The sequence below is a fragment of the Betta splendens genome, chromosome 3, assembly GCF_900634795.4.
Source record: "Betta splendens chromosome 3, fBetSpl5.4, whole genome shotgun sequence".
Taxonomy (NCBI): Eukaryota; Metazoa; Chordata; class Actinopteri; order Anabantiformes; family Osphronemidae; genus Betta; species Betta splendens.
In genome coordinates, this window is record NC_040883.2 from 4,393,944 (window position 1) to 4,419,984 (window position 26,041).

The 26,041-nt window shown below is 45.6% G+C and overlaps 1 protein-coding gene across 12 annotated transcripts in view; it reads left to right on the top strand.

The window, feature by feature from the left end:
* Positions 1 to 1,708: 1,708 nt before the first annotated feature.
* The window catches only part of celf6 (CUGBP Elav-like family member 6), a 106,919-nt gene continuing 82,586 nt past the window's right edge, over positions 1,709 to 26,041 (top strand). For 4 of the 12 annotated variants that reach the window (XR_003785289.3, XM_029143824.3, XM_029143827.3 and 1 more), the window contains exons 1-2: positions 1,712 to 2,185; positions 10,676 to 10,758. Coding sequence is in view for 11 of the 12 variants with exons in the window: in XM_029143824.3 (XP_028999657.1) it covers positions 1,936 to 2,185; positions 10,676 to 10,758 (333 nt within the window). In the remaining variant the exon portion in view is untranslated. Of the gene's footprint in view, positions 2,186 to 10,675; positions 10,759 to 26,041 lie in introns of all 12 variants that reach the window. The other 8 variants (XM_029143823.3, XM_041069986.2, XM_029143825.3 and 5 more) reach the window with 4 other exon arrangements.

Below are 26,041 nucleotides of genomic sequence, written 5' to 3' on the forward strand. Positions count from 1 at the left end.
GTTTTGAGATGAGTGCTGTGATCAGTTAGTTCCGCTCCTCCTCTCATTACTCATAATAAGGCAAGTTAGCATATTTTTTATCAGCCAAAACACTGCCATCCATTAAAAACAAATATACAGCGCTGTTTGTTTATGGGACTAAGACATGGACAACTATTCGGCTCAATTACTGTATGATGATTTGTCTGGTTTATGAATGAAATTGTCAAAGTCCCAACATCCACTATTTGTTTTGTTTATCACACAGTGTATGGAACTGCAGAAGACATTTGATAAATGGGCACATACTGACATAAAAACAGTATTATAGTAAATAAACAAATAATAATAATGATTCTTCTGTTGCAAAACTTTCAACCATGGCTTTGCCTGTCATCATGGCAGACGGGGTGGAGCCAGTGGCTGAGAGTTGCTCCATCCTTGACAGACAGGGATCAAAAATGAAAAAGGCATAATTTTCCAATTTGATTTAATGTCTTCACTCCTACACTATGTTTTCCTTTGAATTGTTTTGATGAACACAGCTGACATTTTCAACCACAGTCGTCTAATGTCTGATAAGTGAAGTGATTCACACATTTCCTTGGAGAAAAATATGAAACAGGCATTAACACACACACAAGACCTGGTGTACAGTCCTTGATGATGGAGGATATGCCTCAACACCTTGAAAACCAAGGAAACCCTCTATCTCACATTCTGCTGCTGAATTGCTGAGCAACACAATATATTTGATCCTCTGTTTGGACAAAATGTTGAACCGTTCAAGGCCATTGTGCTTTGACTGCACCTGCACCATGATGTATGCAGATTCTGCAGTTTGAGTATGTCTCTGGTGTGTAATGTTTCAGTACAGAACGTGCTTATCCCTCTTTATCACAAACACACACTTTCCCAATATGTGAAATTAAATGTGACACGATCTGAATCATACATGCACCATAAAGAATATTCCACCTGACCATTTGAACAGAGTTTTGTGTCTCAGTGCTTGTGAGTGACATCTGTGTGTTTTCTTCCTCACAGGGAGTTAATGCATGCACCTGGCAAGTTTGAAATAGGCCCTGTTAGATGGTTGGAATGAAAGTCAGCAGGGTTCTAAGGACAAAAACTCGGAACCACTACTGTAGGAAACATTTATACGTCTTCACAGAAATGCCTTTCAGGACTGGACCACCAGCGGGTTTTACATCCCTGCTGGTGGTCTTTTATGCAAGTAAATGCTCAACATCAACAATTCAAAAGCTGTGTATTTATCTTTGTACAAGCAAAATACATACTATTTAAAATAGTTTCGAATTGATATTAAGTGTTTATTTGTTATAATGTTCACTCTGTTGCTAAAACTAGTCAGTAATCTGAAATGGAAAGAAGTAGCACAAATGCTGCCTTTGCACTATTTAAATGTCCCAAGATTTCTTCTCTACGCAAATGTTTGCATTCTTACTCTGCCCTGGGGGGCGCTCAGTCATCCTGCTCTCCCATTGGCTCGCGCAGCGCTCATTATGCAAATTATGCGGTGGGCGGGGTCTGTTCGTGGGAGTACGACCTGACGTCAGAAGCAAAGTGGCTGAGCAGCTGAGGTGGGAGGGGGGCATGGTGTGTATGTGTGCGTGTGGGGGGGGGAATGAAAACATATAAAGCGTAAGAAAAAAATAAATAAAGCTGATTCCAAACAAAGGGTCTTCTGGTGGAAAGGAAGAGGAGAGGAGAGAGTTAGGAGGGAAAACCGGAGGAGGAGCGGGGAGAGAGCGAGGATATAACGGAGGGGGGAGTGTGCGCCGTGCAGTTGACTACAGAGAGAGAGAGAGGAAGGGGAACGAGAGTGAGAGAGTGCGTGTGTGTGTGAGGGAGCGCGCGAGAGAGCGAGAGAGAGAGAGAGAGAGAGAGAGAGAGAGAGAGAGAGAGAGCAGCCCGCCGGCCCATTGAGGAAAGATGGCTACAGTCACTGCAAACGGAGTGCAGCAAGAGAATGGATTCAGCACCACGAACAGCGCCGGCAGGATGAACGGGCTTACCATCGGCCAGAACACCATTCCAATGAAGGACCACGACGCCATCAAGCTTTTCATCGGGCAGATTCCCAGAAACCTGGAGGAAAAAGACCTGAAACCCCTGTTTGAGGAATTCGGAAAGATATACGAACTCACTGTTCTGAAAGACAGGTTTACGGGGATGCATAAAGGTTGGTTTTCTTGGCATCGCTACTTTTGTGTACCTTTAAAAGCGAAAGCAAAGATTTAGCGACAAAGAACCCCAGAGAACGTCCCGGCTCAGTTTCGGGAGCGGGAGCGACGGAAAGTGTGTTAATTTGCAGACGTTCGGGACAGAGTGGGAGCCCCGTAGAGCCTTCACACACATACACACGGGCGCGCACACGCATACACACACACACACACGCGCGCGCGCGCGCGCACGGATATGCGAGGCGTGAGAGGGAGAACACGTGGAATGCGAGTGGCTCGCGAACGCAGGGTTAATTGTTAGCGCGTCCAGCCCATCCACGTGAACACTACAGCTGAAAACGCCTTTGTGTGTTTACATTGACTATCATGTGCGGGGCATCTCGGTTTAAGGGGGCGGGACAGGCAAGCGCGGGGATGCTGTGTTCCTTCTGAAGCCACGCAACCGTTTCACAATGATGATGATGATGATAATAATAATAATAATAATAATAATAATAATAATAATAATAATAATAATAATAATAATAATAATAATAACAACAGCAGAGTCTAGCCCATTTGCTGCATAGTGAGAGAAAGACAACGCTGTCAGGGGAGCGGAAAATGCAAACCATTATCAGGCAATCAGCGTCGTTGATTAAGGTGGAGCTGACATGCTGCTTTGACCTTTTTGCCGGCTCGGATGCAGCCTACTTTTCGGACGTCATTAGCTGTGGGAACTACTATTTACGCGGCAGCTGCACCGTGATGGTGCTCCGTGGGCGGGATGCAGTCAGGAAGTACAAAGCAGGGTAATAGTAGAGGCTGGGATCCAGCACGCGGGGTCTCTCTCGCTGCTGCTGCGTTCACGGGCTCGAGCAGAGCGGCCGGGATCAATTCACTTAGTAATTATTCTTCAGACAGGACACGGATAATCAGGGGCTGGTCAGTGTAATGATAGTTATAATGATAAATGGCACAGTGCATGTAGGCTTTCAAAGTCTGATGCACAAAACGGCCTAGATTTAAACTTATTTAACTTGTTACCACAGTAAAAAGCTTGAACGTGAATATAATAAAAAAGCTCATATACACGCTGACATTTTACATGTACTGCATGCCATCACTATTTATGATAATATTACAACTTGTAACTTGTTTAATGATTGTCATATCTGCTCATAATGTGTTCTTATTTATATCATTTCTTTACCATTTGCCATTTTTTAGAATAATGAATGAAGCAGTAAGTTCATTGAAGTAAAGTATATCCAAAATCAGCATCCTCCTCCATTTCACTGCATGTCATAAGCAGATCGTACTAAGCCTGCGGTTCAGTATTTTATTATGAGCTGAAGGACTGTGCTGCACTGGCAATAATGTTATCTTATGAAACTGTTGATTCCGATTGTGACTGACGCTAAATTATAGATAATAATTATGTTGTAATTTTAAACAGATTTTTTTTCTATCCATCACTGTCTCTCTCTCTCTCTCTCACGTGACATCTTCACATGAGCACAATGAGTTCCCAGTCAAAACAGCCTCTCAATGCAGGCAAACGGCGTGTGATATGTACAAGTCAGTGGCCACGGTTCACCGTCGTATTGATCAGCGTGAGTGAAGCGCTCTTGAGGGAGGAACGAGCGTGGGCTCAGCGTGGCTTCCGTTTTCTAGCGGCTCTGAAGGTCTCCACGCGCCACCTGTTCCTCCGGCCTTCAGCCGCTGCCTCGGCCGCGTTGTTTACGCCGTCCAGCAGGACGCCTGCCTGCGTCGGGAATGATAATCCTGTTGTAGAGACAGCCTGTTCAAATCAACCTCCGCTAAGGCCACTCGGCTGCACGCATACGTCCACTTCATCCTGCTCGACGCTCAAAGTCACTTTGGGAGCCCGGGGACGTTCTTTTAATCAGATTACCCCAATACATTATTTTGCATGAGTTTTTCCTATTGGCTACGATCAGACCTCCAGCTGGATGAGCATGTGATACCTGTTGACTGATGAGAAAAGAGAAACAAGAGTGGTAATGCAATGAACCAGTAGTTGTAGAGTATAATATGATGAATGTTCAACCATTGATTGGGCGACTACTGTGAAAATAAGACTGCTCGTGGACAATTACAGCAAGGATTTATTAAGTTTTCTTTAAAATACTGCTCATTTATAGAAATTAGATTGTGGTTATTTGGACAAGCCATCAAAAGTATTCAATTAAATCTTTAATACATGTTTAAGTTTCTCAACCAACTTTCTAAAGCTAATGTCATACATTAATGATTAATAATATTACATTAAACACTAACAATATCAACAGTTGCACAGGGATTTCTTTTTACTTTTGAAAATTCCCTTTTTGTATGGTATAAAACTTTAATGTTACTTCAGATTTTTCAGTTGTAAACAAAGGCTCCTGATGGCTTTAGTTTCCAATTTGTCGAAATCAACTAAAAGTTTAATGATATGTCTGTGCTGTGTTTGCAGCTCTGCAAAGGATAAAAAATAGGATTAGTGCAGCTTTAAAGTAGATCTTGAAGCTGTTTGCCGGTAAACCAATGCATTATATTCGTTTTAAAAACCAAACTAAGATTTCCAGTGGACTGTATATTAGACTCTACTGGGTGTCGATGGCTTGCCTATTCGGACCACTCAGAGTTGGTCACATGGTATCAGACCCCACTGCCATCATCTAGAAATATGTTATGAGTGTCGGTGCATGTTCATCTAAAACTAAAAACGTATTACAATAAAAGACTAAGTAATCTATTTCGATGGCATAGTACTTTTATATGAAAGTGTTTTGTTTCTCTTCACTAAATTCATCATATGTCAAAGTACAGTTGTTCGCTGTCGTCAACAAGCCCAGAGGCATGAAATGTTGTGAAATTATCACAAATTCAATTCACTTTTTTTTTTTTAAAATCATAAATACTAAGACGTTCACAGCAGAGGAAGATTTAATCAGCTGGGTTCCATTAACCCTTAAAAAAATAAAGTTCAAAAGATTTGGCTGGGCTTCTACTTTGAAATCCATCTTTGAAGTAAGTTTGTGTTTGGAGAGGATTTGATTTAGATAGCTGCTGTTAGCATCAGTTAGTAAACCGTACCTAATGGATGATTTGCCAGCACTACTCTTTCACAGCTCGCATCCAGTGACACGGAACCGCACCATAATTATAGATTTAGGAGAAATCAAAAAATGTCATGTCTGCTCATGACTAATTTATGCAGATTGTCCTGCATCCGTTTTAAAACAGATGTTTTGCAATTTGCCACTCTTTCCATTGGGCAGTTGTAGTGTTTCCAGGATCTCTTTCCAGTCTGAGTGTCTGGGGACTCCTGCTGTTTCCATTCCTCCACACCTGAAATGTCTGACTCCGGTCACACCCTGGCTCTGTGCGGTCTTTATGGCCCGTCGGGCAGCCGTGCGTCGTCGGGGAGCCTCATCCAGAGCGTGGGACGACTCCGCGGTGCCGGTCCGCGTGCGGTGCAGCCGGGTCGTGCTGTTTAACATCCAATCATTACGCTGAGCACTGCATTATGGTGATACTTAGTGTCAGTGCCAGAACGCGTGCATTGTTCAGACATGCTGAATGTTAGTGGGGGGCAAATCTTTTGCTTGAGTAGCGTTATCTATCAATCCGTCGTGATGCTGAGAGCAGGGACTCGGAGCTGCACCACACAGCCAGACGGAACAGACAAAGAGTTGTTAAATATTCTCATCCATTTTGCTCTCCTTGGTTGGTCCATGCAGTGTAATTGTCTATAAATAGCTGGCCAAATAGACATAAAAAACCCTCCTAGGCATTGAAATGTCAAACGTAACTCTCAGCAGGCCACTAATATCTAATTGCAAATGAGTCATAGAATTTAACAACTAATCCACACACGTCTTTTCAGCTTGAAGACTGTTTGGTTGTTTTTTTATGTGACTTTTAGTAACAGCCGCTGAGTTAAAGGTCGACGAGCGTATTGGTTTTTTTTTTTTTTTTTTAGCTGCGGGTGAGTGTTCACGGAGGAAGAGGCAGACGGTGACTGACAGGTTGTGTGAGTTGAGTGACAGGTGTAGCTTAAGTCTACAGATGACCTCTTTGATCATTAGAAAGGGGGCCGTGTGCGAACCAGACAGCAAGTCCCCCCCCCGAACAGCCGGCTCCGAGCAGAGGACGGGCGCAGTGGCCGAGGGAGAGGGAGACGCCGCGCAGGCAGGTATCAGTGCTTAGCAGAAACATGAGGAGAGAGATGAATCCTCACATCGCATTTCCCTCGGCTCCCATGAGGCGGTCCAGCCGTCACTAGAGCAGCATCCATTTGTTTTACATATTAGACCTTTTTTTTTTTGCTCTTTTGAATGTGAATTTACATTTTATTCCAGTTTAATAAACATCCTTGTCTCAGGCGCGTGAGAGGGAAGGAGAACAAATTCCTCATGATTCAGGAATTCACTGCTAATGAATTGAAACTTTATACAAATTTGCTATGGAGTGATTTCAATTACAGGTACCTGATGCCTTGGAAAAAAACAACACACAATTTGCTCTTAATGCCTGGATGCATGCAATTGTGAGCACATACTAATTTCCATTTTAGAACAAATTGTTGGAAGAAGAAAAGTTCTTTAAGTAATTACCTGAAACGTGTGGAGCAAACGCGATGACACGTTTCATATTTTCAGGTTTTCCTTTCAAAGCGTTTCGCAATCATTTGCCTTAAAATATAATTTGCTGAACTTTGGGCCCTCTCTGAAATTGTAGTGTGGTAAATTGTTTTTGATTACCAAAGTATTATTTTCACCCCACTTAAACTGCTCGTCACAAGAAGAGCTACTTACCTTAATTTCCAACCCTTGTCCACGGTTTCTTCTTTCCGTCTCTTGATGCATTTGTTTTTGTTAGTTAGTTAAAAATAATGAACATATTTTAAGTAGCTGTATCTGTGAAAATTACTTAATGAGGATTTCATCCCAAATAATCTAAACTAAATCTCTACTTTAATTCTCTAAGTAATCTAATTTATCACAGTGAACATTATGTTTGTTTTTTTTTCCGTCAAAGTAAATTTTGGTGGTATTGTTGTACACACATTGGAGACCAGTTTGCATTTTCCAAATCAATGAAAGCAGCTTGCTTTTAACACAACCATCTGATTGCATCTAATATCAAGGGGGAAAGCAATGCGGAATAACTTGTAAGTACGAATGTAATCTCATGCCAATTAGTTAACGTGGAATTTTGAGCTGACAGGCCTAACCTGCTGCCAGCTGCTGCTTTCCCTGTTACATCCGCACAAACAGTACCATTCTGCCTCTTCTCGTGTTCTCTAAGCTGAACGCTCATCTGTTCAACAACTGGCTCTCGCAGCCTCCTCTGGGCTTCAGCTGTCCCTCGAGCCAGCGTTGTTGGATGCGAAGCTTTCCTAAAGTCCTGCCGATCTCCCAGAGCTGATGCGGCAAAGACGCGGTCCTGAATATTAAAGGCTGTTCAGCACAAACAGTCCAGTTTAACAAGTTGTTTAGCAATATATAATGCAGGGCTGAGATGGGTTCACTTGTTTTAGATGCAGTTAATGTATATGCATGCTCCTGGAAAAACAGTGATATAAAGTAAAAGTATATTTCTACAGTATATAAGTACAATGTTGAGGTAATACGTACTTTTTCTTTTACTCCACTATAAAGAAAGTTGCAGTTTTATACCACATTTATTCATTGTACAGCTTTAATCACTAGTTTACTAGAAAATATAAAAAAAAATATTTTATGCCAATTTGCGATTTCTTGAGAAACTTTGCCTGTTTTGCAGTTTGTGAGAAACTACTTTTCCCTGAAGGACAAGTTTCAGATAAAACTTTACAGCTAAACTCCGTCCATCCATCACCGCTCCGTGAGTTTGTGCCGATTTGTGGAGAAGCCTTTTTACATCCATGGTTGGGTAAATCATGGGACGTAAACACCTGCGAGGCCGTGAGGTGAAGCATAGAAGAAATTGCTGGGGCGTTCGCCAAGGAGCCTCAGCCTACAATTCCCATAAGCATTAGCTAGGACGTGCCCCCCCCCAGGAGATCTCAAATCGTGTTTCACAGTTTTGTAATGTCACAAAGGATGAAGAGTGTCTCCCTGGGCGCCCAAACTTTTCTGCTTTGCTGTGTGCCGCGCTGTTTCATCAGTGTCATTTAGGTGATTTTTCCTCTTGAGTAAGTGCCTAGTTGTGGAGGTGGGTGAAGGTTGTCGTGAAAGGGAGCTCTCCTGGCCGGGTGCCAGAGCGTGTTGCTAGGTTTTAGGGGGTGATGGGTGCTGTGTGCTGCATGCCGAGGATCATCTGTATGTATGAGTGTGTGTGTGTGTGTGTGTGTGTGTGTGTGTGTGTGTGTGTGTGTGTGTGTGTGTGTGTGTGTGTGTGTGTGTCGTCACCCATGGGAATCTTTGGCAGCAGGTGTGAGTTGTAGTAATGGGAAATTATGCTGCACAGTGCAAAACCTCTGCTGAATGGGGTCACCCACTGTCAACGCTGCCATGCGTGTAACGGAGCAACTACCCACCTTTTAATGAAAGCTGTCACGTTTTTTCTTTCAGGTTTTGTTTTGTAGACTTGTTTGCCTGCATTCTCCAACTTACAGCTTCAAACTCCACCCCTGCCCTATACTCACACTGCAAGAAGCCCACAGAACCGGGCCTCTCTCTGCGCTGTTGTCAGGCTTTTCACAGAGTCTGGGTCACCGAAGCCTTTCACGGCACCTCTCTACAGTTTTCACGTTAATTATTACAAAAATAAATGTACATAGAAGTACACATTAAAGACGTTTCTGAAGAAATAAGTGAAGGAAAGGTCTTATTAAATGCATTATTCTCTAGCAGCTAAAATGTACTGGGCTACTGATTCAGAAGCTATAAAAATGATCATTTGTCAGAACTAGTATTCATATGTTTCAGTAATTGAAAAAATCACTTATAAGCGGTGAATAAGAAGCTTGCATAACCACTTTCTTTAGAATGAAAACTCCAGCTCGTAATGGGATGTTTAACATTTTGCTGCTTCGGTTCAAAATTACAATACAATGAAATTCAATAAACCGAGACTGAGTGAAATACTAAATCATCAACAGTCATTGTGGCCAATATTTTATTTATACATAATTTCATGTTTAGATTTTATACATTGAGTAAATTGTAGAATTCAGTGTATCTAGTCTGAAGTGGCTGTCACTAACTTTGCTATTTCCTCTGAGGGTATGGAGCCATTAACGTCAGAGAGCCACACTCCAATTGTCAATAGAGTTTCTGAGAAAACTGGGAGAGAAGCTCACTGCAGAGGATGAGATTTTTCTCACTGAAAATGCAACAGCTACACTCAGCCAGTTTGAAAAAGTGACAGCAAACCTTGGGTCAGAAGACAAAATCATGGCCTTGGCTAGTTCTGGTGTTAAAACCAAAGTGTAGTAATTGAACAGACCTTTATTTTAACTCAGTGTCTTTAAGGTTTAAATGCAATATAATGCATTTTTAGGAAATAGATTGTGAACCTCCAGTAAGGCTTATATTACTGGAGTATAAAGTGGAATTACATCAGTAGTGTCACAGATCTTAAGCAAACAGAGAAATGCAAAACATTGAAGATTTTGTGGTAAAAGTAAAATTAGGTCCAGCTACTGTACAAAGATGATGGGTTCTCATTAAGATAAAAAAATTAATTAAAATTTATTTGTTTATTTGATCTAAATATGATTTTGTACTCTCAGGATTCTTTGTTTTGCCGTCTGTTGTGAAACCATCCATCCATCCATCCATTTTCTTAACCGCTTACTCCCTAGTGCGGGGTCACGGGGGTGCTGGAGCCTATCCCAGCTGGCTACGGGCGAGAGGCAGGGTACACCCTGGACAGGTCGCCAGTCCATCGCAGGGCAACACATAGACAGACAACCATTCACTCACACACTCACACCGACGGGCAATGGAGAGAACCCACGCAAACACGGGGAGAACGTGCAAACTCCACACAGAAAGGCACCAGGGCCGCCTCCGGGAATCGAACCCAGACACGCTCACTGTCACTGAGGCGACAGTGCTACCCACCGCACCACCGTTGTGAAACCACTGCAAAGATAATCGTTTACATACTGTGAATATGCAAACAATTAACCTAAATCACAAGTTCAATGCTCATGATTTCAGTAAAATGCTCCTGGGCAGCAGTTTTTTAAAGTTTGATGTGATCTTATAGTAAAATCTCCAGGCAGCTTTCAACTATGCATCAGTTACTGGTAGAGGAACGACAACAAGCTCTGACGTCTGACTTTAACTGAAAAGCTTCTTTAAAAAGATGCTGCTTCACAACTTAGCTTGATATTATTACAGGGTTGCAACCAAAGTAGCACAACAAACACAGAAAAGCTCTTCTTTCAAACCACACGATGAATGATCAACTTCTCCTTCGTCCTGCTTCATCATTAATAGCACGTGAGTTCATCCAACTACTTTCTGGTGGAATGAGCCTTTCCTGTGTCTCTGCCTCTGCAGGATGTGCCTTTCTAACATACTGTGCCAGAGAGTCAGCACTGAAGGCCCAGAGCGCCCTCCATGAACAGAAGACTCTGCCAGGGGTAAGTACCCGGAGCCTGCCTCCTGTCATGGGCTAAACCTCCCTGGGGCGGCCGGCGGGACATGGGAACATACATTAACATGGGCATTTTATCACACACACACACAGACATAGGAGCAGATGGAAGCAGTCATCATCCTTCCTCAGCCTCTTTCCTGCTCACGTACTAAAAGCGCGTGAGCGGCCTTTTTACCTTGCTCCGTCTTATTACACTAATCACCCCAGTGGAGATATTTGATAAGCGCTCTTTCATAACACCCCGTGCCGTCCTTCCCCTGTCCTCTCACAATATGGCTGCTGCAGACACTAATTGCCTTGAGGAATCCCACTCTCATTATCACATATAATCAAACGGTAAGTATAAACAATCATTTTTACCATGTATATCACCATCTGGTGTTTTTGTTTTAATTCTCTCCCCCATATTTTCCCCCGTCTTCTATTGTTTGCCTTTGGCAGGCGGGTAACTTTTTCATTAAAATAATGGCCTCTTCAAACGACACAGGTAGAATGTACCCAGCAGTCGGCTGTTAAGCCCACCCAGGAGGAGCCCCTCTATCTGGGATGAGCACGAGCTTTGGTGTCTATCGGTGCTTGATGTGTGCGAGGGGGATTCAACTCTCACATCATGGGAATTATCAAGGTGTGATTGAATTACGCCCATGGGTCCATAAGACGGAGAAGCTGCTCTCATGCCCAGGATCCTCTCTGCCCCCCCCCCCTTTGCTTCCACCACATACCAAGACACCCCTCCCAGTTTGGGCTTTAATCAGAGCCTCAGGATATCCTTCTGAATCTCCAGGGAGGGAGAGTAGGGGGAGAGCGAGTGAGATAGAGATAGCAGTGGGGAGACAGGAGGTGGTGGAGGAGGACGGGGCTGGGAAGGCCTTTACAAAAGGGGAGGGCAGAGGTGGATGATGGAGTTGGGTGTGGAGGGCGGCGGTTGTATATTGTTCCTCGCTGTCTGGTTGTTTACGCTTCAATGCATACCAGGCACTTCGCTGGATGTTAGGTACATGTACACTGGCCCACTGCGGCGAAAGAGTCCCCCAGAGACCAGGCTCCCTGTCTCCATGCTGCCTCCCGCGGCTTCCTAATGAGATGATTGTCGTGATGGTCCTGAATAGGTGTTCTCCTCTTTATTGCCCCCACGGAGGGACATCCCTGTGTGCCTTCGATCCAGAGAGAGGTTAATGGCAATGTTCTGTGGGGTTTGGATAAACATTTCCCCCGTACAGCTCGCAGCGAGGGGTCAGTCATGCAATCTCATGAGCACAGCCTGCATACAGACGGCTAATAAAGACGACCCGTCCTCCTGTGTGTGTGCTCGCGCATGTATGAGGCCGACAGGGAGAGAAAACAAGGAGAGCAGGAGACAGACACACACACACACACAGGCGGAGACTGTTAGACTGGTGGACAAGCCTCATTGTCGTTGTCATGGCCTGGTGCTTTAAAATGCTCGGTGGCGTAATGGTCCCTTTTCAGCGGCTTCTCCACACAGCATCGCAGACGGGATCCGGCCGTGTGGCTGTCACATAACCTAAATGCAAATTCTGCTCCGATGAGACGGCTGACATTTAAAAATATGGTCTCGCTGCCCCGCAAGTACATACGCAAAACAGCATTCAAATTAAAAGTGGACTCAACAAATTAATGCTACAAGTGGAGGCAGATTGAGGTAACTCACATTTGCCACCGGAGCTCGGCAGAACTGCTGTTTGAGGTTAAATGCAAATGCGACTAGTGTTGCCTTTAGTCATCTGCCTGATTCATCACAGTGATTGTTTTTACCCACATCTCTATGAGCCTCCACTTTGCTTCAACCGAGGTTAGCAGACGACGTCCTTTTACAGCACGGGTCTTTACTTACTAAATGTCATTGCATCCTTCAGCTAAGTTTAGACGAGGACGACGGCTGTCAATTATTTACCTGACAAGTTTAATCTAATGTAGGAGTTTCCAAACATTACTTTGAACACAGCTAAGGAATGTCCAATCACAAAATAGGAGGCTGAAGGAAAAGGAGGAAGTGGCCGTTGGTTCTGCTCTGACGAGGACCGTTTCATAGTGGTTCTGGCATCTGTCAGAAGGAAAACAGCCACAGGTGATAAGATCATCCCTTGTCTGAGATTTTCTGCTTTGTTCTCTATATTAGGGCTTACTGGAGCTTTTGTTGTTGTTCAGGGGAAAGAATAAAGTTAAAGTACTACCACTATGAACATGAGCACCGAGCTGGTGCAAAAAATAAATAAATAAAACCCGAAGCCTCGTTAATTAGTCATAATACAGAGTTCATTGTGATATTTATACAGTACAGGAAGTCACAGCGTTGTTGTAGGTAAGAACATAAGAGTCCGCTTATATTATATTAAACAAACATCCATATTGTGTTAAGTATGGCTGCAGATAATGAATGAATGAAATGAATGAAACACTTTTGCTCTTTAATTATATTATTTTTTTTATTAACCATTTATGACAAATCTTCAAATTGAAATTATATGTTGGGAAATTACACATAAGCCTTTGACAGAATGCCAACTCCTCACCTTGAGAGACTGTTTCGTCAAAGCATCAGCTGTGAGACCCCCCCCCAAAAAATTCTAAAACGTGATTACTAAAAAATTAGTAATCACTTCAACATTTGATCTAACCTTCTCCTTGTTTTGCTTCTAAGTTGTTTTTAAATTCATAGTTTCATTAGATTTCACATTTAAAAATGATATGCAGATATGCATAATTGAAACAGTAAACCCAACCACAGTCAAACAGACGCCTTTAACCAGGAGACAATTATATGTGTGTGTGTGTGTGTGTGTGTGTGTGTGTGTGTGTGTGTGTGTGTGTGTGTGTGTGTGTGTGTGTGTGTGTGTGTGTGTGTATGTGTGTGTGTGTGTGTGGCCTCAGCAAGACAATCCGACTCCTACCTCGTCTTCTGATTTCCCTGCGAGTCTCAAACTTTCCATAATTCACACATCCATTCATATTTACTGTTCCTTGTGCTGTGTGGATTGCTTCTAAATTGCCACCAGGGAATCCAGCTCTGTCTGCTGTGGCTAAAACGAGCTTTGTTTACACTCTTTGATTAATTGCATGTAAAGAGTATAATGAGCTCTTGATGTCCTGTGCATCAGATCCCGCTGCTACAGTTTGTACAGTAAATGTAATCAGAGATTCAGCCTCTTGCCCTTGGTGAGCTCGCAGCGCTGTTGTGTGTATGTGCCCATTCAGCATATTCCCCGATGTAGGGCAGTGTGGTGCTGCACGTGGACAGCTCAGGTCATGCCTGTGAATGATTTACCTCCACATATGATTAATTCCTATGACATTTACACACAAACTTGGGCCAAACAGTAGTTTATGCTCAATCCATTAGCACTTCCCTTTTGCATCAGGGCAATTTGTGTAAATCAGGTGAGCTGTTGATCACACAGCTGATGACTTAATAATGCTCTTTGATTGACTATAAACTTTATTGCTGTCATTACCTTTTCTTTTTTTAAACCCTATCTGCTCATAAAATCAAAAGGAAATGTATAATATTTACAATGGCAGCGCCGTATTGTTATTTACATCTGTTTGCCAGGTGCCCTCCCAGCAAACTGCCGCCGGAGCCGCTGAACATTTAAATGCAGCTCGCTCTCTCCATTCAGGGCCTCGCAGCTTCTCCTCTCAGGCCAATTAGCTTTTGGGGTGCCTATGTAACAAGCATGCTAATTGGGCGCTACTGAAGCCCGAAAGCCAATTAAAATTTTTTAAGGGAAAAGAGATCCAGCCTCTCTTTGTGTCTCGTGCACTTGTGCTCTCCCTCTCCTCCCGCCCTCCCTCCATCCCTCTCATCATATCTGCAGGCGACCACTCTCACTTCCCGACTCTTTGTCTCTACACCGTCTCCATGGAATGTGCTGAGTGCGGGACAGCGCCGCGGTCTCACGCTTGTCATTAATGCGGAGGCTCCTGTCGAAGGATAAACATTTTTTTTTTGTGTCGTAGCGAGTATCAGCGGCACCTGACTCCAGTGCAGCAACAAAGCACGGCGGAGCAGGAGATCGGAGGGAAACTTCTATCTCCTCCTTGTCACATTTCAAAGGGTGAAGTGAAAAGCATCAGCTTCCACCGCGAGCGGCAAAATGTTTGACTTTCTCACATTCTCCCCGCGTCGCCTTTGCATGCAACGTGCAGAAAATTGACTTGAGGATGTGTCACGCAAAAAAATGGGTCAGGCGGAGATTGTGCAACAGCCGCATTGTGTGGCGCTGAGTGCGGCGCCACGGATGAGCGCATCCGCGTTCCTGACACTGCGTCCCCGCGTCGCGCCACAGACGCCGCCGCCGCCGCAGACCTGCCATATGTCTTTGTCTGTGGCTCAAAGCACGAGAGAAAGAGCGAGCGGCGTTATTCCCCCAGTTATTCTTACCATTACAAAGGCTTCACAGAGGAGGGAGTGAGCGCGTAGCCCAAAAGTCTAATCCACTGCATTATGACTTATATCATTAAGGTATACTAATGTTTACTGAAGGGTTACGTCTTTTGCAAACTCACAAATGCATTAGAAAAAACACTAGCTTTCTTTATTCCCTTCGACTAACAACCTCCATCCATCCATTATTCCAACAGTTATTTACTTGTAAGGGTCGCAGGGGCGCCGGAGTCAATCCCAGCTGTCACTATAGGCGAGCGGTCGAGTACACACCGGACAGACTGTCACAGGCCTGACGTGTAGAACAGACTGACACCACCAGACATCCGCACTCACATTCTCACCTACGGGCGACGCAGAGGCGCCCCTTCACCCGACCGACTGCCGGGAGGAGGCCGAGGCGAGGGCAGCACCGCGTCTCCAACCGTGCTCATTAATAAAGGGGTGGCTCCAGGTGGGAGTGGCGCGTGCGCCGCTGTGTCACCGAGTGGTAGGACGAAATGGGGAGGACATGCCCAGCCCATAATAATCAGCGGGTCCAATCCTGGATGGACATTCTAATTACTCAGAGCACACAAGGCCTTTGCCCATTTTTAAGGCACAACTCGTGCTCTGTTGACGATCAATTTGTCCTCCCCGTCAGATTTGTCAACCTCCGGCGTCCCTGAGCCGTCGCCATTATGAGGCAAAAAAAAAAAAATGTCACTGGGCGTGAGACCTCTGCCGAGGCTCCCCTTCCTTTCCCCATCATCAATTACCTCTATATCATTCCTTTCTCCTGCCCATTTTGGAAGAGAAATTAAAAAGGGCCATTGTTTTTCTTATCCCCCTGGGATGAAAGCATTTACTACACTGCCGCTGCGTGCACGGCCGTCCTGCCGATTAGGGACTGAATGGAATCAGTCGAGGGATGCATTCGGCATTGTCTCCCCACGTGGCTGGTGGCCCTGAATATTGTGCAAAAAAAATTAATTTGGTTCCATCTGATGGGATTTTCAACCTTGGAGAGTGCGGAATGCTAATCCTGGCAGGCAGTCCCGCGGACCCTGCGGACGCTCGGCTTTCCAATGGAGAACGTGGACGCAGCTGACGGCGGGAGCGTCCGTAACCAGCCCGTAAAGATGGCCGCCGGCGGCGCCAGACGATGGGAAGGACAGATAGCGCTCGTGCGCCGGCGGAGGCGGCGGAGCTCTGACGGGGACAGTCAGGCCCATTTGTCCTCTCGATCTTGAACTCGCGTCGCAATAAAACAAGTTACTCAGGTGAGAATATATTGAAAAATTAGATTTATGAAGGAAGCTGCTTTAGTATGGAGACAGGCCTTCGTTCTCGCTGATTGCACCTCCCGTGCCCTCGGGCTCGTATCGTCGTGCTTTCCAACTTTGGTGACATTGAAAGTTGCACCGTGAGCGTCAGCCTCCCTCCACGGGTTTTATTTGAATACGTCTTCGCTGCAGTTCCTTCACACCCCACATCCGTGCAGTAACCACCTCCCCGGCGCTGACAGGTGGAGTCGGACTCCGCCGCCGCGCACGCTCTCCCGCGCTAATTTATCCACTTCTTTAGCAGTAATGAGGCAGAACTGGTAAATGTGGGGACAGCATTGTTAACATTGCTGCTTCACTGGGGACGAGAAAAAGGCTGGAAAATAGTGGAGAAAGATGGAAATGAGGCCCAGGCGCTGTCACACCTCCGAGAACTACGCTTCCAGCTCGCACTCAGGCTGGACGGCTGTCTCGCACGCCGCACGCCGGAATATGACATTTCTAAAACCAATTAAACATCAAAGTTTCCCTGGCATCAAGATGAGGCTGTTTGGCTATAACAACTGGAATGAAAAATCAAAAACAAATTAAAGCGAATCTTTGTGTGCGCGTCTGTGCGGAGTTCCACCGTCAAATCATCAAAAACGCGCTGGATTACGGTAATTAACATCCATCCCATTCAGTTAGAGAAGATCAAGGCGTAAATCTACCTCTAAGGTTCTGTGATATTCAAAAGATGCCTCAGTCTGGCTGTCGACAATGCGATGTCTCAGTCGAAACAGGTGATGACACCCCAAAATGGGTTGGGAGTAATTGAAAAGCTGCCTTCTACTCCGACAGCTGGGAAGTTTTAAGCCTTTTCCATTTTCTTCTTAGTCGTCCTGTTACTCTCACCCTAACTATTACCTTCCTGCCAGGTAAGTTAGTAGCCTTTCACTGCAATTCACATCTCATTCTGGTAATCACAACACACATCCAGGCAAAGATCGCCGGAGACAAAACCAGGGCTGAAGAAACCACCATAATGCTGAGTTCAGCAAATCACTCTGGCAGTTATCAAGTGCTGCAGCTAATCATGTTCACGTTTAGAAAACACACACACACACACACACACACACACACACACACACACACACACACACACACACACACACACACACACACACACACACACACACACACACACACACACACACACACTGACATTTTTGAGATGGGGGCAAAAAACAGACGAGCCAGAGAAAAGGTAAAAAGAGTAAAAGAGTTGAATGATAAACTTGATGAGTCATCATGAGACGGGGGAGAAGGAGCACGAGAGGAGATGCATCCTTGCATAATTAACACTCGAGCATCACCAGGACAAACTCCTCCATCAGCGTGTCCAAAGGATTAACGACGCCACGCTCCTCTTATCTCTCCCATTTTGTTTAAGAAAGAAAATGACCTTGCGCTTGTTTACATGCTGATTAAAGACAGGAGGGAGAGGAGGAGACGGAGAGAAAGTCAAACTGTAATCAGAAGAGGTTGTTAAGTGGAGTATTTCCACCGCTGCGTTCTCAGCACAGCAGCCAGACTGTGTCACAGTAGCAACGGCAGAAACAGCCGCCCGATGTAGCACAGCTAACGAGCAACGACTGTGTGTGTGTGTGTGTGTGTGTGTGTGTGTGTGTGTGTGTGTGTGTGTGTGTGTGTGTGTGTGTGTGTGTGTGTGTGTGATAAAAAGTATGTTTGGTGTGTGGGTGGTTCCATAAGTTAGCTGCCGTTTTTATTGCACTGGGAATCACTGCTGGGCTGATATGACTCAGTGTGTGTACTATACTACAGGATATGTGTGTGTGTGTGTGTTTGTGTGTGTGTGTGTGTGTGTGTGTGTGTGTGTGTGTGTGTGTGTGTGTGTGTGTGTGTGTGTGTGTGCGCGTGTGTGTGTCTGCGAGGGTCTCCCATGTATTGGAACCAGGTCATAATTGAAATCAGTGCAATTTGTTAGAAAATATGTTATTAATACAAAGGAACAATGAGACCTTATTAGGAGCAGTGATTCCCTCTGTTTCCCAGCACGAAGGACGCGTTCCTCGTGATCTCCTGCTTTGATGTTTCACCTGTTTGCTTCGCTCTTCTTTCTCTTCGCTGCAGCTTGGATCGTTGCTCTTTTAAATGATGCTAAAATACATGAGACAACTTTGCAGCACGAGTTCACAGTTTTCAGAGTCTGTTTGCAAAGAGTCTTACTTTGAAAGTCTGAAACAACAATCAGCAGCCAAAAAGTTTGAAAATTCAGACAAAACAAAGCGTTCAAATTAGTCCCATTAAACTCAGTCCAGAAAAAAGTTGGAGACTCTTTAATATTAATTTCCCTTTTTGTTTTTCTTTCAAAATTTTGTTATTCTTTCAACACAACAGCGCTTTGAAAAGCACAAAGAGAATTTTATTCTATATTTGAAAAGCACAAAAAAGAATTTTATTCTATAACAACAGAAACCAACCTGTTTGGAAATTGAATCTTCTATTTGCTAAACAAAGACTTCAGATGTTTGTTTATTTGACTCAGAGATGCAAAGAAAGAATATGTAGAAGGGATATTAAATATATATAATTAGTAAAATCATATAATCCTTTTGGTTACATTAATTTCCAGTGCTACACTCATTTTGGCTGAACATTTACAGTAGAGTTGGCCCAGAATAAATAAATAGCTTCTAATGGTATTTTTGCATGTTTAATGTGAATGGTGTTTACACTGGGACGTTCTGCCTCAAGGCTTTTGACTTTTCCTTTCACCAAACTACCTGTAAGCAATATAAATGAAAGCACTCCACCGGTGCATAAATATATTCAGATTGTCATTTACATATTTATTATTCACTTAATCCAAGCTTTAATTGCACGTGTAAATAATGACCCCTTGTACAACGGTTCCTCAGTCTAGACAGACGGATGGCGCGAAGGCGGGAAAATGAGAGAGAACAAGATAGTGATGCAGACAAGTGAAAGGTGGAACGAGGCGCACAGGCCCCTGCTAGTTTCCATTCAGTCATGCTCGCCACTGCAGAGGAAGTCTCTGACAGCGAGGTGTCAGGAATAGCACCAAGGCTAACACCTCACCTCTTCCTTATTAATGCATTGCTCTCATAGCTTCCATCAAATCACACACACACACACGCACACACGCACACACACACACACACACACACACACACACACACACACACACACACACACACACACACACACACAAACAAAGCAACACACATCGCCAAAGTTCACACAGCTCAGTCACTCGTACACAAGGCTGCTGAGAACATATCTCACCCAGACACATTCAAACATATACTGTACCTGTGCAGGCGCGCACGCACGCACGCACGCACGCACACACACACACACACACACACACACACACACACACACACACACACACACGTCAGATCAATATTGCATTACCGCGGTATGTTCTCCTCTTAGAGGTTACAGTGAGAGGTGAGAGGTGTGGGTGCACACCTTTTCCTGGGTGTGTACTGTACGTTGGCTGGACACACGGGGCAGATGTGAGGAAACTTCACGGCTCTGACACATACTTCCACCTGCTGTCACTGCCCGGCCTCATTCCCCGCTCCACTGCGGTGCCATTGGACTGTGGTGTGTTTAGCTGAGGAAGGGTCTGCACAGGGGACGCGGGCCTCTTTCTCGTCCCCGTGGCTCGGACCCTTTGGTGGCGACTGACGCGCCGGCTTTTCCATTTAAACTGTATCATTAAAGGCGGCGGAGACGGCCCCTCCACACCCCATAAAGCGTGAGTGCCGTGCCAGGCGAGGTGCCATGCGTCGCTGCCTTTACGGCAAGTCACACACACGTTTACACACACCGCCCTCTCCCTCGCTCTCGCTCTCTTCTGGCTGTTTATATGATATCATTCACTCACTGCACCCGGTTTGCCCTGACTACGTATTGACTGGGATTTCTGCCCCCTTTTACACCCCCCTTTTTTTCTGTCAAATATCTCCAACAAGGAGTTGGAGCGTAACATTGAACGGATATAATCAATGGAAAAGCACCACTTAGGGAGCCCATTTGACGCATACTGTAGGGCAGAGTTGATTCAAGAGTGTAGATTGAGTCAAGCCTCATTTCGTCTCCTCCCCAATTAGTCATCCAGCTTGTGCCCTCTGCTTGTGCCCTCTGCTTGTGCCCTCTGCTCCCCTTTTCTCGGGAAGCACCGGGCCAGACGGTCTCTCGTTTCACACTAAACTATGGATGAGTTAATTTTTTTTACCCCCTCACTCCCAGAGCTTTTTATGTAAAGTGACAGAGCCATATATATATATATATTTCTCTTAGCTTCATCCTCCCCCTTTCCTCCTGCTTCTCACATTTGCTGGGATAAGCTGAGGCCGGCCTCCTTTTCCACCTCCTACTGTACTTCACTCCCTCATGCTCGCGCCTCTCCAACTTTTCCTCCCGTCTGCCCGTTCTCCCTCCACTATAAATCTCTACCCAAATCCTACTTAAACCGGCATCAGCAGCTGTCCTAAAAACTCCATTATCTACAATTACTTCAGCATTAGGGATCCAAGGCACACCTGCCCCCACATAAAAGTGCCCTCGCCTAAAAATATTAAACCTGCCCAAAGGGGATTTGTGCTATTTTATTTCCCCTCCCTCACTTGTACCTGCAGTGCGGCTGCCCTCACGGCGAGGCTCGTGAAACCTAAATGCCGGCAGTCTGGATTACTGCTCCTGATTAGTGGGTGTGTGTGAATGTGGGCAGCGCGCGTGGATGGGTGGGTTTCCTAGAGCAACCGCGGGTGGAGGAGGTCGCCGGCGCTGCCTGATTGAAGGGCTGGAGTGTGAGTTCATCTACATGTCGTAAGTGTTCGAATCGCGCCTGTGTTACAATGACGACATCACTGTGGTCGAACCGTGGGTTTTTCTTTTAGTGAGCTTTTTTTTTAAAGCCATTTCTCTTTATGAATAACCGCGACACTAAAAGCTAAACCTATTTCCCTATCTACCCTGCAGTACACGGTAAACAGCTATTGCAAAAATGCTCCTGTGTTGTTGTTGTGTTTTTTTTTTTATGCAGTACTTATGACTGAATTACTCCTGCGCTTTGCCTCCTTTCCCCTGAGGAAAACTTTAATCTAAATTAAATTTCACCCTTGTTTTGGCCGTGAGCAGGTACAAGAACAGATCTGTTTAGTTTAGTGGTCAAACATGCAATCAGATTGTCACACGGAGGGACGATTTTATGATTATTGTGCGAGACAGCTGCCAAAAGAATGAGCCAATTTATTGAAAGTTGAACTTGCAGAAGAAATGCCAGAGAGGAAGCTGTGAGTAGTGGCTGGAGTGACGCGTGTGTGTTTGTGTGTGTGTGTGTGTGTGTGTGGATGTTTGTGCAGGTTCAGGGAGCATGGTGCTAATGCTGGTAATGGACGTGTGGGGAGGCAGGCTGACGGGGGCGCGGGGGGGAGAGGAGGTCGAGCGGGCTCAGCTGTAGGTAGCCTGATCTGCTCTGATTGACAGTGATGGCAGATAAGGTGCTTGTGGAGAAGGGAATGTGAGCAGAGCTGCAGGCAAAGATAAGGGCCGAGATTAGCACCCTCCCACGTCACACGCTGAGAGACAGAGAGGCCGAGTCCGGCGGGGGGTGAAAAGATTGAGATGTTGACACAGAAGGGTATCGGCTGGAGTCGGTACGACTCGAGCGCGGGCCGAGTTTATTGCATGTATGTGTCTGAGCGGAGCCGGCGTGTGGGCGAGCGCTCATCGGAGCGTGTCCCAGGTAGCGCGCACACGCCCGGCGAGGGGAGACAGTCCGGTTGAGGGGGGGCTTCAAGGAGGAGAGCAACTAATCAGCTCATAATCCAAGTGGCTGGCGTTTCCAGGGCAACGCAGGTGTACATCCATGCGTGGCAAACAGACACTCTGCCTCTTATTCCTCCGTCTCCCGTTTTGTTTCCTTCTCACCTTATTGCTTTTTCATCCGTTTCGCTTTCTCTTTACTTCACAGAAGAGTTTTGCTCCTCTGTTACTTTCTATTCTCTTCTATTTCTACTTTTCTCTCTTCTTTTCCTTCTTCATACATCCACCAAAACAGAACCACGTCTTCTTTATTTCACTCATTGTCTTTTATTGTCTCCTAATTTTGGGCGCACCTCTCCTTTACTCCATCTTTCCTCTCTGTGCGACCCACATTTTAATTTCCTCTGTCTCCCTCCCTCCTTCCACTTTGTCTCTCTCCCCCTTTTCTCCTGTAAACATTCTTTGTCTTCCCCCTCCCTCCCACCCTCCTGCCAGGGGGTCCGGGGGTTGGTGTATTTGTGCAGTGATGTTGGAGGCCTTGATGATCACTCTCTAGGAGATGATTATGTGGTCAGAGCCCTGCAGCCTCCTCTCCTGCCCCGCGCTGCTGGAGCTCTGCTTTGCTCCCGTGTGTCTCGGTGTGTGTGTGTGTGTGTGTGTGTGTGTGTGTGTGTGTGTGTGTATCAACTATGTGGATATAACATAATTGGCATCGTTGTGTACGGTCGTGCATATTCCTCTCCCTGATCCGTTAATATCGTCTGCTGATAAATATGCATGTTAAGACTGGTTTAATACTTAGCATGCAGCAGAGCAAATGTTTAAAGAATGCATGTATATTTTATGCAATAAATATGTTTCATTTCATACTTTTAGAATTTAAATATTGATGAACAGAGCTCATTTTGTACGTACTTAACAGGCATCTGTTGTGATAAACAAATCCCAGTTGTCTGTGTGAGTACGTTCCACATACATGCGATTCTCTTTGTCTAAGTCTGCGCTGGCCACATGTTCCCCTTCGCCGTCTGCCTGCAGAGTGGCCGGCACCTCTGGAGCGCTGATGTGGACTAAGTGTAAATAAACAGCGCACAACTGTGGCAGTCGCTGCAGAAGCTCCGCTCGCCGACTTCCCTCCTCCAACGATTCCTCCCCTTCTTCTGACCTCTGTCTATTTCGGTGCCTCTGCTTTCCAGGCTCCCTTTAAACGGCCCGGCCCCTCCCCGTAAACCAACACACATGCCCGGCGCCCCTGGCGCTCCGACTCGCTGCTCCATTTTCACCGGCCTGGCCCGTCTGATGACTCTGGTGTGAATGTGGAGGACGCGTCAGTCACGCAATCCGGCCTCCGTCCCGCTCTCTCGCCGCCGTGGCCCGGCTGTGCTCATTACTTTCACCTAGGAGCACCGGCGGAGGCTGGGCCGCGTCTCTGCGCCGCAGAGACAATCGATTGCTTTCATAAAATAAAATGGTGGACATGAAAGGAGCTTGATAAATGGCAGGCTATTTGCCCCTAATTGCAACCCTTTAAAATGTCTTGGTGATGATTTGAGCTCGCTTCGACTGAAGTTACTGAGATCAAAGTGAAGAGAGCAAGATTAAAACACACTGGCCGGCTGCATCTTAACTGCATGTCTCCGACTCGTGACCCCACATGGCCCGCAGCGGAGAGCAGCGGCTGATATTCCGCACCTTACAGCCAAATAAATCACGGCCTCCACAGAAAGCTGTCTTATCACGACTTACGCCGGTTCCAGGATCCTGTTGCAGTTAATCATCATCCCTCAACTTCAGCCTCATTATGGCTTACCAGCTCTGAATAAACATAGAAAGATTGGAGGAGCATTCGGGGAAGATGTGACAGTCAGATTCTGGAAGCTCATACACACAGACACGCATATTTATTGTTGGCTGTCAGCAGGAAACATGTAACAGTGGAGCAAAAATGCTAAAAACACACAAGCCAGAAGAACAAATATCAATAAAGACAGATGACAGTCAAACAAAAGGACGATCACTAGTAGAGTGAAGCAGGGGATAGCAACACACACACATACAGTATGTGTGTGTGTTGGGGGGTGATAGAGATAAATGGGGTTAGATCAGAAGAAGCCATTAGGACGATGGAGGGGATCAAAGAAGTGGGGAGAGAAGGGGAGAGAGGGGGGAGAGCGGGAGCCGGGGCTGGTCTCCCCTGAGCCGACTCTGAGACGATGTTTAATCAGGCCTGTGAACCTACGAGACGGAGGTCACCCCGGCACACTCATTAGACCTGATGGGAGCACTGTACCACGACAGATGAGTGCAATCTTTACTCCATTCATCCATCTCTCAAAACACACACATATAATCACCTCGCACACACGCACACGTGCATCCTTCTCCCAAACGCCTCATCTCTTTGGTGTATTTCATGTGCACCAGGGGACACGAATACCCACAGACCAGACATATGTGAACCTGGTCTGTGTATATATATATATTTCTTTTTCTTATAATGATATATAAGTTATAGATTGGAGCTTAGTTTACTTCAGTCCAGGAAAGATAACCCTCACAGTTGACAAAAGGAAATGAGTCTTTAATGGATGGAAAAAGGATGAAAAAAAAAAGAAATTCAGGGTTAGTTTCATAGCAGCAAGTTGTTCGAAAGCTCCATTTGCTGCAGGTCTGGCTTTAAATACATTCCTAAAATCTAAATGCAGTGTTTAATCAATACAGTCTGCCACCTGGAAATGACGATTACTCCTCTCAGACCAAGCAGGTCGGACTCGGGGGTAGTTGATAAAGGGTTGGACGGGAATGTTTGCCGAAGCTAAGCACACAGTCGGCTATGCTTCCCCCACCTACAATAAGGAGCCGAGATTTATTACCATGCAAATGACAACCCACAGAGCATGCCAAGGAGTTAATTACATGCCAACCTATCAGAGGAGTTACATGACAAAATAGATTTGGCATTGGCAAATTAGGATGGAATCGGGAAGAAGAAAAGTAGAGGAAGCCAGAAGAAGGTGTTTGCACTGGGGCTGCTTCAACTGAGAATATGCCTGTAATGGTCCCAAATATTTATAGTTTGTCTGGGCACGCACGAGCCACACGGAGATTCACATCAGACAAGTTAGCCTGCAGTATTGTTATTGCATCCAGTATTACAAAGGAAGACAATAAGTATATTGTCTGTGTTATTGCTTCTGTTGCCGCTCCCTCACCGGCTGGAAGCATCCAAACTGTTTACGTTACGGCACTTCTTTCGCCCAATGTTGGGTATTGAAACGGGCAACGATGAGAACTGTCAATATAATGAGACAATATTCACACCCCGTGCACTCGGCACACACTACAGAGACAACAGGGCTGCGTAGGCATCCCAGAGCAAACAGGAGTTTCATTGCCGCCGTGCAAAAGGAAACCTACAGCTCCTCTGCGAAGCTAAAGAGGGAGCGGAGCATATTTTATATATTCCTCTTATGGTAAAAGCAAAGGATCCTCTATAAATCCTGACCCACGGCAGCCATGTAAATATTTATGTTCACAAGCCAGACAGCGACTAAAAGCAGAGGACACACTGTAGTGAGTGGGAGCTGGGACTCCGGCCCCACATGCGCTGCACGTTAGCTCAATATTCATCCTCCTCCCTCGCTTTCTCCCACTACAGTCCCCGCATGTATATTCATTAATGACCTCTGACTGTCTCAACCGCGGATGCCATAAGCCCCGAAGGCCGGTGCCGTGGCCCAGCGAAGCCCGTCAGGAGCGCGCGCCGGCCGCTCGGCGCCAGGCTTTGTGCTCCG